Here is a 14,235-nt window from a genome sequence, read left to right as displayed (position 1 = left end):
GTTACAGAGACAAAGGCGGATCTTCACGCATTGCTGGGTGCGCTGTAACTGACACAGCAAGTGAAAAAAGCAAGTTGCAGAACAATATTACATAGGGAAAATGTCCCATTTGTAACCACAAAACAATAAAAAAAAGGCTCCTCGTGGGTGTCAAAATATTTGCATAAGCATTAAAAACATGTGAGAATCACCTCAAGCTGTTAACAGAAGTTACCTCATGATTTTAAGGTCCCAGTGCTGGCCAGCTTATTGATTCTTATTTTAAACACTTCAGAAGGTTTGCATTGTTTCAAGCAAGCTATTTTTTTTTCTAATCCACTTAGTAAACTATTTTGCCTCTCATGAGGGATTTTTTTTTAAGCTCATGAATATTTAAATGAAAAGTGGAGACATAATATTAGATGTGCCGTCTGATGAAAACTATATAAGAATATGCCTTTAAAAATACTGGAAGGAAATGAATTTATTCTGATCCTGTTAAAATTGTGAAGAGGTGACACTTATCAACACTTTTCATCTCCCATGTTTTTCAAATATATTGATACACTTACTTTCATAATAAAATTTAGAATAAAGAGAAATATTAAGAGACATTGGTCAAGACATTTGTACGTGTTGACTACCACTACATAAAAATTAGGTTAATTGTTTATCCAGCAAACTTAAACATATTCAAGAAATTGCTATTTTTACTAGAGATTTATTTTTTTTAACCAGAAGTTCACATTCACTACTTTTAAAATTAGAAATATGTGAATTTTATGCAAAAGAAAGTAACTAGATAAGCAAAAAATAAAAATTATCCATAATCACACCACCTAAAACAACTTCCAAAATCCACGATGATGACAATGTATTTTTGTTCTGTAGACTGCTTTTATCATTTAATTCATTGTGAACAAATTTCTATGGCAAATAAACGTGACCTATAACATCATTCTTAATGACTGCACGCAATTCATTGCATAAATGTTCCATAATTATTTTGATCAATACTTAGGTGGGGCTTGGTTTTGTTTTGGTTCGGTTTTGGTTGCTACTATAAACAACACTGCAACGGAAACCCTCTCCATACCCCTCACTGAACTTCTCTGATTGTTAGCTCAGGATAAATTCCTACAGAATCAAGGGCACTAACAGGTTTCTTCAACAAACGAGTGTTAGAGTTTTAATCAGGAAGAAATGAGAAGGAAAGTAGAGAAGACCAGATGGCCTGTGCGTTAACTTCCTGTTTAGGGCGTGGTTTGTGGCCCCGGGGCTGCTTTCCTGCATCCCGAGGCGCCATCTGCCTCTTGGGGGCTGATTACCAGTTCATTCCTCTCGTCTGCCAAGAGGGTATTTCTGTCTTCCAGCTTCCGTATCACCGAATTCAGTTCAGCAATTTTTAGCTGAAATCGCCGCACATCTCGCTCGTCCATATGCTGATCCTAAAAAAGAAGCAAGATACAAACATACTTTGAAAAAGCTTAACTGAGTCAAAGCGCTCTGTGGACCCTTTGTGGAAAACTCTGAGGGCAAAGGTGAGCTCCTCACTAGGAGGACCATGCGCCACGCTGGGGCTCCCCCAAATCAAGCAACATGTGGAAAGACTTCATCTCAAAGGCGACAAGACCTCAAACCCTCCAGAGGCTCCCTGACATCTGAACGTGGTATCTGGGGACCTTCCCATCCCAACCCCTGCCCGCCAAGCATCTCTGACAAAGGCACAATCACAGAGTTCCAGGATGCTCCTCAAGGGCAGGCACTGTGCCCACCTCACTCACCACTGAGACGCCAGCACCTCACGTGGTATCTGCACACAGCACACTCAACAGACACTTGAGTATTTAGTGAATGAATGAATGAGTGAATGAATGAATGAATGCAGCTTTGGCCTCCTCTGTGCCTGGTAAGTACCAAGCTGTGGCCCCAGGTGCCCTCTCTGCTGGCTGAGCTCTCCTCATGGGCAGAGCTCTGCCTTTAAGTCATGTCCTGTCCTGACTGGGTCCCTTTCTGAGCTCTCACTGTATACTCGGCACTCATGTTTTCATTTCTTTTCAACTGAGCTCTACGTTTGGGGCGGAAGGGGTAAGGGAGGGAAGGAAGGACGCACAGATGGATGAGAGGGAAGGGCGAGGGGTGGGGGAAAGGCAGGCAGGCAAGTTCGCCAGAAGAATGACCAGTAGGAGGAAGGACAGGTAGGTGGTCAGCTCTGAGGCCCCAGTGCTTGCATGAGCCCCTCACCTGGACACCCATGAGCTCGGCCATGTCCCCTATGCCAGGTGGGAGCTCTCTCTTTGGACTACCGTGGTACCGCTCAGCCTCTCTGACCTGAACCAACTGCTCATCCAAAGCCTCTTTCTGAAGAAGCAGCTTCTGGGTCTGCCCAGTCTGCACACCAAGTTCCTTCTCCAAGGCCAGAATCACACGATCTTTTCCCTTGATCTCATCCATCTGGAAAGAGAAAGAATAAGCATTCAGTCGTAGGGGCTCGTGACCAGGGAAAGCTCTCTTTTGTTGGCCTTAGGCCCAGGGAAAGGTTCAGCAGGTCCATGGACCTGGGGCAGCCAAACTCAGCAACACAGGACAGAGAGACACTGTAGTGCACAGCCCAGGCCCTGCTCCGCCGTCACCGCCCCCAGCACAGAGGAGCACAGAGCTGTGGGTTCAACGACCTATATGGTCAAGCAGACACTTACCCTCGAAACTGATCAGTGCTCGCGTCTCTCTCATCTTAATGGAATAAAGTCAAATCCTGACCCGCCAGGGCCCTCCAGCCGTCACCCCCTGGCCCTCCAGCAGCTCAGCTTCTTCACAGACTTGGTCGTCCTCTCTCCCACTCCTGTCTGGCCGCGTCCCCACCCCTCCAGTAAACGGCTCTTGCTAACGTCTCCAACGCTCTCCTGGCCCGCAAACTCACTGAACCATTTTCCAATCCTCTCTCCTTCTCACCCCGTCTGACACTGTCGCCCACTCCGGCTCCCACCCTCGCGCCCTCTGTGGGACTTCACTGTTTCCATCTTCTTCTCGCCCTGCCCTGGTCACCATCGAAATCTGTAGTTTCCAAGGCTTGGCTCTCTTCCCAGTCTGTATCCTCTCCTCAGCCAGCCGCATCCTCACCCATGCTAACTCCCCGGGTGCAGCTGACACTCCAACCTCCTCCCTCCGCCCTGACGTCTCTCAGGGTCCCGCGGTCAGAGAGCCGACTGGATGCTTCTGGGGCCTCCAAAGCACCTCAGCCTCCCCACATTCGAGCCTCAGCGTGAGCCCCAGTGCCCCCAGCCCAGCCTCGTCCCACATTCCCTAGAGGAAACCAAGCAGAAAGAAGCTTACGGAGGAGGGAGCTTCTGCCCCGGGCCATACACTTCGATTGTTTCTGAACACAAAGACAACAGCCTGGAAACTGCCCCGGTAAGGGTGCTATACTGGGGTGCCCCTCCCCTAAATCCATGTCCTTCCTACAACCTGAGAATGTGACCTCATTTGGAAATAGGGTCTTTGCGGATATAATTAGTTAAGATGAGGTCACAGTGGAGTCGGGTGGGCCCTAACGACTGGTGTCCTTATAAGAGGAGAGACACACAGGGAGAAGATGGAGGCAGAGCCTGGAGTGATGTGGTCACAAGCCAAGGAACGCCTGGAGCCTCCAGAAGCCGGAAGAAGCAGGAAGGATCCTCCCCTATAGCCTTCAGAAAACATGGTCCTCCGACACCTTGATTTCAGACCTCTAGCTTCCAAAACTGTGAGTGAATACATTTCTGTTGTTTAAGCCACCCAGTTCATGGTACTTTGTAACAGCCGCCCTAGGAAACTAATACAGGTGTTAAAAGAGGAAATTTCCCAAGTATTAGAGTTTCATTAATTGACAAAAATCGTAAGAGTTTCAGCTACAGTGATTACTATCATCATGGGATTTAGGAATAAATTCTATTTGAGATAAGGTACATTAAAAAGTTCTGAAGAGAATACTAATGCTTTAGTAAGGATGGTTGCAACGAAATCTGGATAAAGTCTATACGATGTGGCTTTATTTAACACATACCTGTGAGTGCCCGCCACGAGCGGGCCTGTATGTAAGGCAACGTAACGTGGATACTACCTTGATTGCCCAACGTAAAGGTTAAAGCCAACTGATATAAAACAACGTGTCACAGAGGAAAAAGCACTGTGCATGGAGTACAAAAGTATGAACTGGAGACTAATCCCCCACTGGCAAGCTGTGTGACCTCTGGCAAGTCACTCAACCTCTCTAAGCTTCAGGTTCCTCACCTGTAAAATGGGGATATAGGAACATCCACCTGGAAGGGGAGCTGTGAGGGCTGAAGGGTACAGCAGAGACAGGCAGGCTGCTTATGAGCAAGGCCACTGGGCCCAGACTGCCTGGGTTGTAGCCCTGATGCCACCACTTATTGGCTCTGTCACCTTGGTTTAGTTACTTGATTTCTTCCTAAGCCTCAGTTTTCCATCTGTGAGATGGGGATAATAATAGGGATGTTTTGAGGATGAAATACATTAACACATAAAAACCGCCTGGCACGCAGTAGGCATAAAATAAACATTAGCTCTAATTATAATTGTTGCATGCACATAGTAGGTCTCAGTAAATAGTAGTTCCTAGACTTTTGTTTCCATTAGGTGTGCAAATATTGAGGAAATGAATGAATGAATATTGCAGTTGTTTGAATTGTGGTTCCTAAACAGACATGCCCACATCCTAACTTCAGATATCTGTGAATGGGACCTGTTTTGGGAAAACGGTCTTTGCAGGTGTAATTAAGGATCTTAAGATGAGGAAATCGTCCTGGATTAACTGGCTGGGTCCTAAATCCAATGACAAGTGTCTTCATAGGACAAAGAGAAGATGCAGACCAAAGGAAAAAAACATAGAGGGGAGGCCATTGCTGACTTAAAAAAAAAAAAAGCACAACGTGAGAGTTGCGAGTTAAGTTTTATTGGGGGCAAAATGAGGACCGCAGCCCAGGAGACAGTGTTTCAGGCAACTCTGAGAAACTGCTTGGAGGAGGCGAGGGGAGGAGCCAGGATATAGAGGAGTTTTTGCGACAAAGGCAAAGTAGTAGGGAACGTCAAAAGAGGATTGTTAATTAAAGAAAACCAGATATCTCAAGTTAAGGAATTTAGTGCTTTTCTATGCATTATGGGAAGATGCAAGAGTCTGGGCTCCCTGAAATCATTCCTTTGATATGCACCTCAGCTATCTGGGGCCAGTATCCTGTATTTTCACACCCTGAGTTTCCTTAGGGCTCACCGCTGCAGGCAGTCTGAGGGCTGCTAGATGGCAGGTATTCTTGTCAGCCTTGAGTTTCCTCGGGGCTCACCGGCTCACGTTGAAGGGCTGCAGTCCTTGATGACTGTGACATCCTTTGTTTATTGGTATGGCAGGAAATATTCCATTTATAAATATTCCATTTATCACCATGTAAGAGGGAGGCAGAGATTGGAGTGGTGCAGCCACAGGCCCAGGAACTCTTGGAGCCATCAGAAGCTGGAAGAGCAAGGAAGGGTCTTCCCCGAGAGCCTTCAGCGGGGCGCAGCCCGGCTGACACCTTGATTCTGGACTTCTGGAGCCCAGAGCAGTGAGAGAGTAAACTTCCGTTGTTTTAAGCCACTGAGTTTGTGGCCATTTGTTAAGGCAGCCCCAGGAAACTAATACAAATGCCCTTCTCACTCATCACACTCTCAGAGGGTAACAAACTAAAGCTGATTGTAACTTGAAACATCGCTAGAGCAGAGAATGCTAGTTAGGAGCCCTGCCCTGAGGGTGGACAGAAGCTAGCTTAAATCCCCACCCCTACCTGCTGTGTGACTCTGGGCAGACTGGGCCATCCCTCCTAGCCTCAGCTTCAGTAATGTGGGGACACTGAGAACACCCCGTCCAACTGTGGGGAGACTTCAATCACGGGAAGAATTTAGCACAGAGCCCGGCATCTTACAAGCACACAATCAACGTTAGCGGCCACTAGTAATCCACTTCAGCTCCTGCGTAACGGAAGGCGATCTGATTTAAACAGCAGACCATGAAAAACTTACAAAATACAGTTTACAGAAGGCAGCAAATGGTACCCCCAACCTCCAGACTGAGGCTTTCAAGCAAAGTCCCAGAGCTCTGACAAGCTCTTTGAGTGGCCTTTCTTTAGAAGAAAAAAGGATACTCCCCTTCCCTCTGTATCCCCAACCACCTCCCCATGACAGTTTCCTGGAACTCCAGCCAAGGGTGTGCCCGGTGCAGCTTCTCCTGCAGCAGCTGCAGAATGTGCCTGCTGCTCCCCCTGGCGGCGGCCACCCGCAGCTCCCCGCTCTTCAGAGCCGGCGGTGGGAACCCCTCCCCGCTGTAGGAAAGAACGCTTGATGATGCAGAAAACACTGTTGCCACTGCAGAGTTCAATCCAGAAGCAATGTGAACCAGCGAAAGTTCATTAATTGAAACCACTTAAACATGCTTTCATTAATTCAACAAATACTGAATTGAGTGCCATCAGCAGGTGCTGGGAAACACTGACGAGCAAAACAGATCAGAGTCCCGGCCCTCAGAGCTTCCATTCCAGAGGGGAGGGTAGCTGAAAACAGAATAAAAAAGTCAACATGGAGTAGATCAGAGCATGATTAATGCTAGGAGAAAAAGATAAATCGAGGGGAATCAGTGGTGCCAACTGGGGAGGTGTTACAAGTTAACAGGCAGGGCTCCAGTCCGTCCCCCTCAGCATCCCAGCTGCACACTCCTGGCTTTGCACGGGAGCCCGGAAGCGCTGCCTCCACCACTGCATTACACTAGTTCCTCCCACAAGAAAGAACGGCATCTTAAGCAAGACATCTCTGGAAATCCAAACTCTCAGCCTGGAAGAGCACCGATTCCCCATTTATCCTAGAAAATGAGCAGAGGGCTTACACCCCATCATGTGGGAAAGGTTCCCAGAAAACAGTCTCCACTAGTGGAGATGGCATCCAGGAATGGATGGACAATGTGGAATAGATTGTGGAGCCAACATTTTCTAGGTTGTCACATTTCCCCAGCCAGAGTCCTGAGGCTCCAGAGGTCAGGAGACCTGCCAGCTCACACAGCTACTCTATTTGTCGACTCTGGTCTGGCCCCCAGGCTGGGCCCTTAGTGATCTTGCCCCCTGCCCTGAGGACCTGAGGAAGTATAAACCTCTGACAATGAGCTTCTCAAGCTTCCCCAAACCCCAACACCTGAGTGTGCTGGACATTCCTGGGTTGCCTCCCAGCATCCATTTCCCCTTCTCCCACACTCCCACTCTCACCATGTGGTTCAGGAGAGGGGTGGGGCTGAAATCACTCCAAGTTCCCAGGGCAGGCCCTGATTGGCTCACATCACCTGCATGGCTCCACCGCCTACAAGTAACTGGTTCAGGGATGGATACATGACCCAATCAGAGCCAACAGCCCGGAAGAGGGTGTTGCTAGGACCCTCCTGTTTCTCCTTAGGAGCTAAGAAAGAGCTTCTCTCACACCCCAGTGTTCACTGCAGCACTATTTACAATAGCTAGGACATGGAAGCAGCCTAAACTTCCTTTGACAGAGGTATGGATAAAGAAGATGTGGTACATATATACAATAGAATATTACTCAGCCATTAAAAGGAATGAAATAATGCCATTTGCAGTGACATGGATGGATCTAGAGATTGTCATACTGAGTGAAGTAAGTCAGACAGAGAAAGACAAATATATGATATCACTTATATGTGGAATCTAAAAAAAATGGTACAAATGATCTTATTTACAAAACAGAAATAGAGTCACAGATGTAGAAAACAAACTTATGGTTACCAAGGGGGAAGGGGGGGGAGGGATAACTTGGAAGATTGGGATTGACATATACACACACTACTATATATAAAATAGATAACTAATAAGGACCTACTGTATAGCACAGGGAACCTAACTCAATACTCTGTAATGACCTATGTGGGAAAAGAATCTAAAAGAGAGTGGATATATGTATGTGTATAACAGCTTCACTTTGCTGTAGAGCAGAAACTAACACAACATTGTAAATCAACTGGGCTGTTTCCTGTGAGGATGTGGGGTCCGGCACAGTGGTGGCATCTCACCAGCACACTGAGAGCTCAGAGCCTGAGAATGACGCATCCGGGGACACAGCAGAGCCTGAGAAACCTGGGTCCGGGGTGACATCATTAGTGCCACTGGAGCTATGCCTGAGGCTAGTCCTGCTACTTCAGTCATGAGAGCCGACAGACTCGCGGTTTAAGCTAGTCTGAGGTGGAATTTCTGTCACTTGCAACCATAAGATTCTAGTTGACATACACTTAGGGAAAGAACAACAGTCTGGATGACGGCTATCACTTTTCACTTACATGCTAGTGTGAGCTCGGGACTACATTTGTACTTAAGAGACACTCTCTCAGTCTTCAAAAGACCCTCAAAGTAGACATTATTTACTCCATCTTACAGATAAGCTTGAGGCCCTGAGAGGTGAATGTGCCCACATACTAGTCAGAAGCAGATCCATGATTCAGACTCAGGTCAGCCCCTGCAAAGCCCTCACTATGCCCTCTCTCAGCCCCAGAGGCACAGAATCTAATCATTTCTCAGCAGTCACATCCATCAGGACACTCGTCTCAGTGAAAACCTCAGTTTAGCCAGCTCCCAACGAACCCACCAATCTGTGAATAATTCTGTTAGTTCCACTTCATTTGCAAAGTTTGGAGCATCAAAGAATGAAAAAGAAGCTGCTACCCCAAGATCCATTCTCGTCTCCTCCTTGGTACCTGTAGTTGGGTGAATGGTGTCCCCCTCAAATTTCATGTCTATTAGGAAAATCAGAATGTGATCCTATTAGACATAGGGTCTTTACAGATATAACTGAGATGAAATCATAACAGATTGCGGTGGGCCCTAGATCCAGTAACTGGTGTCCTTATAAGAAGACGACAAGACACAGCCACATGGGGAAGAGAAGACCATGTGGAGGCAGAGGCTGGAGTAATGCAGCTGCAAGCCGAGGAACGCCAAGGATTCCTGGCAACCACCCAAGCCTGGAAGAGGCAAACAAAAGATTCTTCCCTGGAGCCTTCAGAGGGGCACAGCCCTGCTGACACCTTGTTTTCAGACTTCTAGACTCCAGAACTGCGACAGAATAAATTCCTGTTGTTATAAGCCATGGAGTTTGTTATAGCAGCCCTAGGAAATGAACAGAGTGCCATACCAGGATTTATTAGGAGCTGCCATGCATTTCCCAGCTCCCCTTGCAGCTGGGTGAGGCTGAGCAAGTAACTTCCCGCCAAAGAGATGGAAGTGGAAGTATATAGAACCTCCAGAAAGAAAAGTGCTTTTAAATGAAGACCATACCCTCCTTCATCTGCCCTCCTATTGCCAACCTGGGATGCAGATGTGATGGCTGGCACTCCATGGCATGAGGGGCCATGAGGACCATGGCCACATCCCAGAGCCCCTTCTGAGGGGAGAGGTAAGAGGCCCTGTGGCCTACCCTACTCTGTGGAGCACTTTACAGACCTTGTATATGAAAGAGAAACAACTTTCAGATTTTAAGTCCCTGTGTATTGGGGGGAGGGGGGAGTCTTCTCAGACCTAATCCTAACTGGTCTAAAAGAATGTGTCCAATAGCCCCACATTGACCATAATTGCCTTTTCTTCTTAACTGTTTCTTAAGAGGCATGTTAAATGTGTAAGCGGAAGCCTGGAAGCCTTCTTGCATTTCTAATCCAATCCAGCTGACAAAGAAACAAAACGCAGGCCACTTTCTGAACATGTTGCCAAGAGGCCTGTCTGACGAGGGACATTTATCAAATGCGTGGAGAACTGGAGAAATGGACATTTATTCTTTTCACTCTATTCTCCTAAGTGGCCCCCACACACTGAGACTACCTGAGCTGGGGATACTTCTGTTTGGCACTGAAATGGAAACAGACACCAAGTCCTTGGTTCGTTTTAAATTAAGCTCAGTCTGTCTCTTGTGCAAATACTTGGTTTTCCCCCATTTTATTTACCTTAAATATACATTTCCTGTAACAGAGGAACATATTTTACATGCCTTCTATTACACAATCTATAAGCTCCGGATAGATGCTTTAGTTAACTTAATTCTCGTAATGCTGTAACAGATACGTGATTATTCCTCCTTTTGTAGGTGAGGCACCAGAGGCTTAGAGACCGTAAGCAACTTGATTGGGCTCACACAGCTAACCAGTGAGGGAGTCTGGATTCACACCCAGAAGAGACTTTCTCCAAAGCCTTCTCTTCCTATTATGTGATAACACCGCCCCTACACACACAAAGGGAAAAGGGGCTGGGGAATACTTCTGAGAACTTAGTATCGGTATGTGCTTAGATTTTCTATACATTAGACATTTAAAATCAGTGCATCTCTTCTGCCATTCTTGGTACTGGCTTGTTAAGCTGTGAACTGATGCTCTGTCACTCACTGGCGACCAGTCTAGGGATGGACAGCTGGACCAGGCCTCCAAAAAGAACACCTGGTCCTTCTGCCTCCAGTCCTTAAATTTCTTAGGTGTCTTCCAGAGACAGGAGAGACCTGCCAAAGCTTCCATTCCACGCCCAGGATGGCAGGGGCTTTGTTGGAACCCCAGGGTCTAGAACCATGCCTGGAGCACAGTGGGTCCCCAAAACTCGGCATTTATTGCTCCGTGAGGGAGGACTGGGGCACTTGCTGTGGAGAGGACATGGTGCATGCATCACGGAAGGATGGGCTGCGTGTGTGCGGAAGGAGGGTTTGCATGTGTGCAGGGAGGACAAGGTGCTTGTGTGTAAGAGGGAGCAGGGTGCGTGTGTGCAGGGAGGATGGGCTGCGTGTATGCGGAAGGAGGGCTTGCATGTGTGCAGGGAGGACAAGTTGCTTGTGCATAAGAGCAGGGTGCGTGTGTGCAGGGAGGATGGGCTGCGTGTGCGGAAGGTCAGGTACGCACTCGAGCCGGTGGGGGGGAGAGGGCAGCGCACTTACCAGCCGGCGGATGTCGCGCTCGCACTCGCGCTTGATGCGGTGCACCTCGTCCTGGTGCGCCTGGTAGGCAGCGCGCAGGTCGGCCGCCTTGGCCTTGTCGGCCTGCATGCAATTGCTGAGCGCCTCCTCCGCCTGCTTGCGTGCCGCCTTGAGCTCCAGGATCTCCTGCTGCAGCCGCAGGCGCTCGCCGTCGAAGGCCCTGCGAGCCTCTTCGCGCGCCTCGGCCAGCAGCGCCGTCTTGACCTTGTCGGCGGCACCATCGCGCAGCACGTTCAGCGTGGCCTGCAGCCGCTGCAGCTCGCCCTCCTTGATCTTGGCCGTGCGCGCTGCCTCCTGCTCGTGCTGGCGGATGAGCACCTCGCGCAGCGCCTGAAGCTCCTTGGTCTTCTCCTCGTGCAGCTTGGCCCTGAGCTCCGAGATGTAGGCTGTGTGTCGCCGCTGCTCCTGCTCGCGCTCCAGCTTGGCCTCCTGCAGCCGCTCGCGCAGCTTGCCCACCTGCAGCCGCGGGGGGAGAGCCGGTCAGGGTCCAGGCTAGGGGAGCCGGCCAGGCCCGCCGCCACCTCCCCGTGTCCCTTCGTGTGCGACCGGCCCCTGAGACCCTCTCCCGGTCCCCACACTCCAATTCCCCCTCCCGCCACCTCCATCAGTCCCACGCAGAGTCTTCCCTACTATTTTGTTGAGATGTTCCCAGCCGTGGAAAAACATCTGAGGGTGTTGGAGAGGAAAGTAAGGCTTTGACATCCCTTCCAATTTGGAGATTTACGAGGAAGGGCAGTTTATCAGTCACAAGATATGCCGCGCAGAAATCATCTGTCTCATCAGAGCAGAACAGATTGTAAACCAGAAACACATTTCCAGTGCCCACGCCCTGAACTCTGGAGTTAGAGGAGGCCGAGCAGGTGGACGTAGAGAGGGGCAGGGGTGGAGGTGCCCTCACTGCTGAGTGGCTCTCCTGCCCGGGCTGGGGCTTCTGTGACCCTTCCCTCTACATGAAGCTCTCACAGCAGCCAGGAAGGAGGTAACTGCTTTGCCACAAGGCAGCCAAGCATCAGAGATGTGCCGCTGGTGACCTGCCTGGGATGAGGGGCTGCCAAGGGGCAGAGACAGGCTTCACCCCCAGGCGCCTGGCCCCAGGGCCAGTGGTCTGCAGGTGCCAGGCTGCTAACCCCACCAGAAGGTATTCGTCTATTCAGCAAACAAAACATTATTTGTAAAATATGCCAAGGGAGTGTCTTCTTCAAACACTCCAAAAGGCTTTATTCGATCTTTTTATTTCAAATATCACACAATTACACACATTCCACAGGAACCCATTCGTTTTCCAAATTACAGCAATCTCCGAAGAACAGAAACAAATGTGTCTCTCATAGATGAGCTGCTTCCAAGGTGGCAACATTTCCCCCAGACCACAGTCTATAGAATACCAACATGCTGAAATTAATTTTAGGTGAGGAGTTTTACGATGTCACTCGGGTTGATAAATCCTTACTCATAACAGCAGGGAAAGGAGCAAATAAACCTGGCCAGGCAAAGATACAAGATCAATGTCTCCTTACATCAAACACGCATAATCACAGAAATAAAACAAGGACCGGACCTGTCACAGGGCTCATCCCACCCGAGAGCTAGAATTGGCCTCTTCCTAAGGGATTGAGTGCCAGGAAGCCAAAACTTTAAATATTTAACATGATCTCCCCAGGGAGGAACTAAATGCTTCTGGCGTTCTCCTTCTAAGGAGGCAACACTGTTCTAACTTTCTGGGATGCTGACAGTGATTTGGGATCTTGTCGGAATCCGAACCTGCACTGACGAGTGCATTTCCCTCTGCAACTACTTAACCTCGAGATGGTTAATGTTACGCGTCAACTGGGCAGGGCTGTGGTACCAGGTCATTCGGCCAAACACCAGTCTAGATGTTGCTGTGAAGGAATTTTTAAGGATGTGATTAACATTTAAATCAGTAGACCTGGAGTAAAGCAGATGACCCTCTATAATGTGGGTGGGCCTTACCAAGTCAGCTGAAGGCCTTCAGAGAAAAGACTGAGGTCCCCCAATGAGGAAGGAATTCTGCCTCATTACTGTGAGATCAATGCTACCTCGAATTTCCAGCCTATCTGCCCGGCAGATTTCAGATTTGTCAGCCTCCATGACCATGTGAGCCACCTTCTTGAAAAAAACCAAATCCCTCTCCAGCTCTCTCTCCTACTGGTTCTTTTTCTCTCTGAAGAACCCTGACTATACAAACCTCCCAGAGCTTCCTGACCCTTCCCTGTGAAACAAGGCTATCAACAGCTGGTCTTAAAGACTGTTGGGAGGAGGAAAGCTGAAAGCGGATGAGCGGATAAAGGGGAGTTTGGTCCCAGGCAGTAAAGGAAGGAGGAATGTGGCCAGCGTGAGCAGAGCTGTGTGCACGGCAGCCTGGGCGAGGCCGGGCCTGCCCCTGGGAGGGGCAGAGGGGGCCAGCTGAGATGGGCCACGTGACACCCGTGTGTAGGGCAGGGAGGCTAACAGTGGATGCGCTGCGGGAGAAGGCCCTGCTGGGTCCCAGCAGCTCTGCCTAGAAAAGCTGAGGGCCGAGGCCAAGCGCCATGAGCCAGGTGTGGCACAGTGAGGCGGGGGTGGCCCCTGGTGGGCACAGAGCACCCGCTCCTTACTCCATTGAGTGGAGCAGGTCTACGAAAGTCATGTGCCACTTGACTCGCCAGCTGCCTCCAAGCTGTGCCCCGCCCCCAAGTCCAGAGGTGCAGCAGGAGAGAGGGGCCCTTACCAGCCTTGCCTCAGCATCTGGGCTCTAAATGTGGCAAGAGCAAAGTGACCAAGAAAGGGCAGGCATCTAGGTGGGAGGGGCTGGCCTGGAGAACTCTGAGACAGCACCGCCAGCACCCCAGTGGGCACAGTGAAGTCAGCCTCCACTTGGCTCCTTCCCCAACTCCTCAGTCCATCTGTCAGCGCTGGGTCTCCACTTCCAGGCCTAGACCACTTTTCCCCGTTCCCTGCGACCACCCTGGTCCAAGCCAGAGGCAGCAGCCCTCTGCCAGACCATGGCAGTCACCTTCTCACCCATCGCCCTGTCTCTGCCCCCGCACACTCGCCCTTTAGTCCTTCCCAGCGGCCAGCACAGGCCTCTGAACACACACGTTAGAAGGTTTCCCTCTACTGCCCTCTGAATCCACGGGGTGCGGGTTAACCGTTCTGAAACCACTGGAGTGCTGAGTAACTAAGTAAATGGGTGGTGGGGTCAGGCCCTCCCCGCTGGAGGGAGGACAGATGAGCAAGGGG

At 49.6% G+C, this 14,235-nt stretch overlaps 1 protein-coding gene across 2 annotated transcripts in view; it reads right to left on the bottom strand.

Annotated features, from left to right (window-relative positions):
* The window catches only part of JAKMIP1 (janus kinase and microtubule interacting protein 1), a 131,925-nt gene that overhangs the window by 52,817 nt on the left and 64,873 nt on the right, over positions 1-14,235 (bottom strand). The window contains exons 3-5 of one of the 2 annotated variants that reach the window (XM_032632707.1): positions 10,957-11,451; positions 2,224-2,433; positions 1,308-1,427 (exon numbers count right to left, since the gene is read on the bottom strand). In XM_032632707.1, the coding sequence (XP_032488598.1) occupies positions 1,308-1,427; positions 2,224-2,433; positions 10,957-11,451 (825 nt within the window). The remainder of the gene's footprint in view (positions 1-1,307; positions 1,428-2,223; positions 2,434-10,956; positions 11,452-14,235) is intronic. The other variant, XM_032632708.1, reaches the window with a different exon arrangement.

Source organism: Phocoena sinus, chromosome 5 (genome assembly GCF_008692025.1).
Source record: "Phocoena sinus isolate mPhoSin1 chromosome 5, mPhoSin1.pri, whole genome shotgun sequence".
NCBI classification, from domain to species: Eukaryota; Metazoa; Chordata; class Mammalia; order Artiodactyla; family Phocoenidae; genus Phocoena; species Phocoena sinus.
This window is presented reverse-complemented; position numbering and strand designations above follow the sequence as displayed.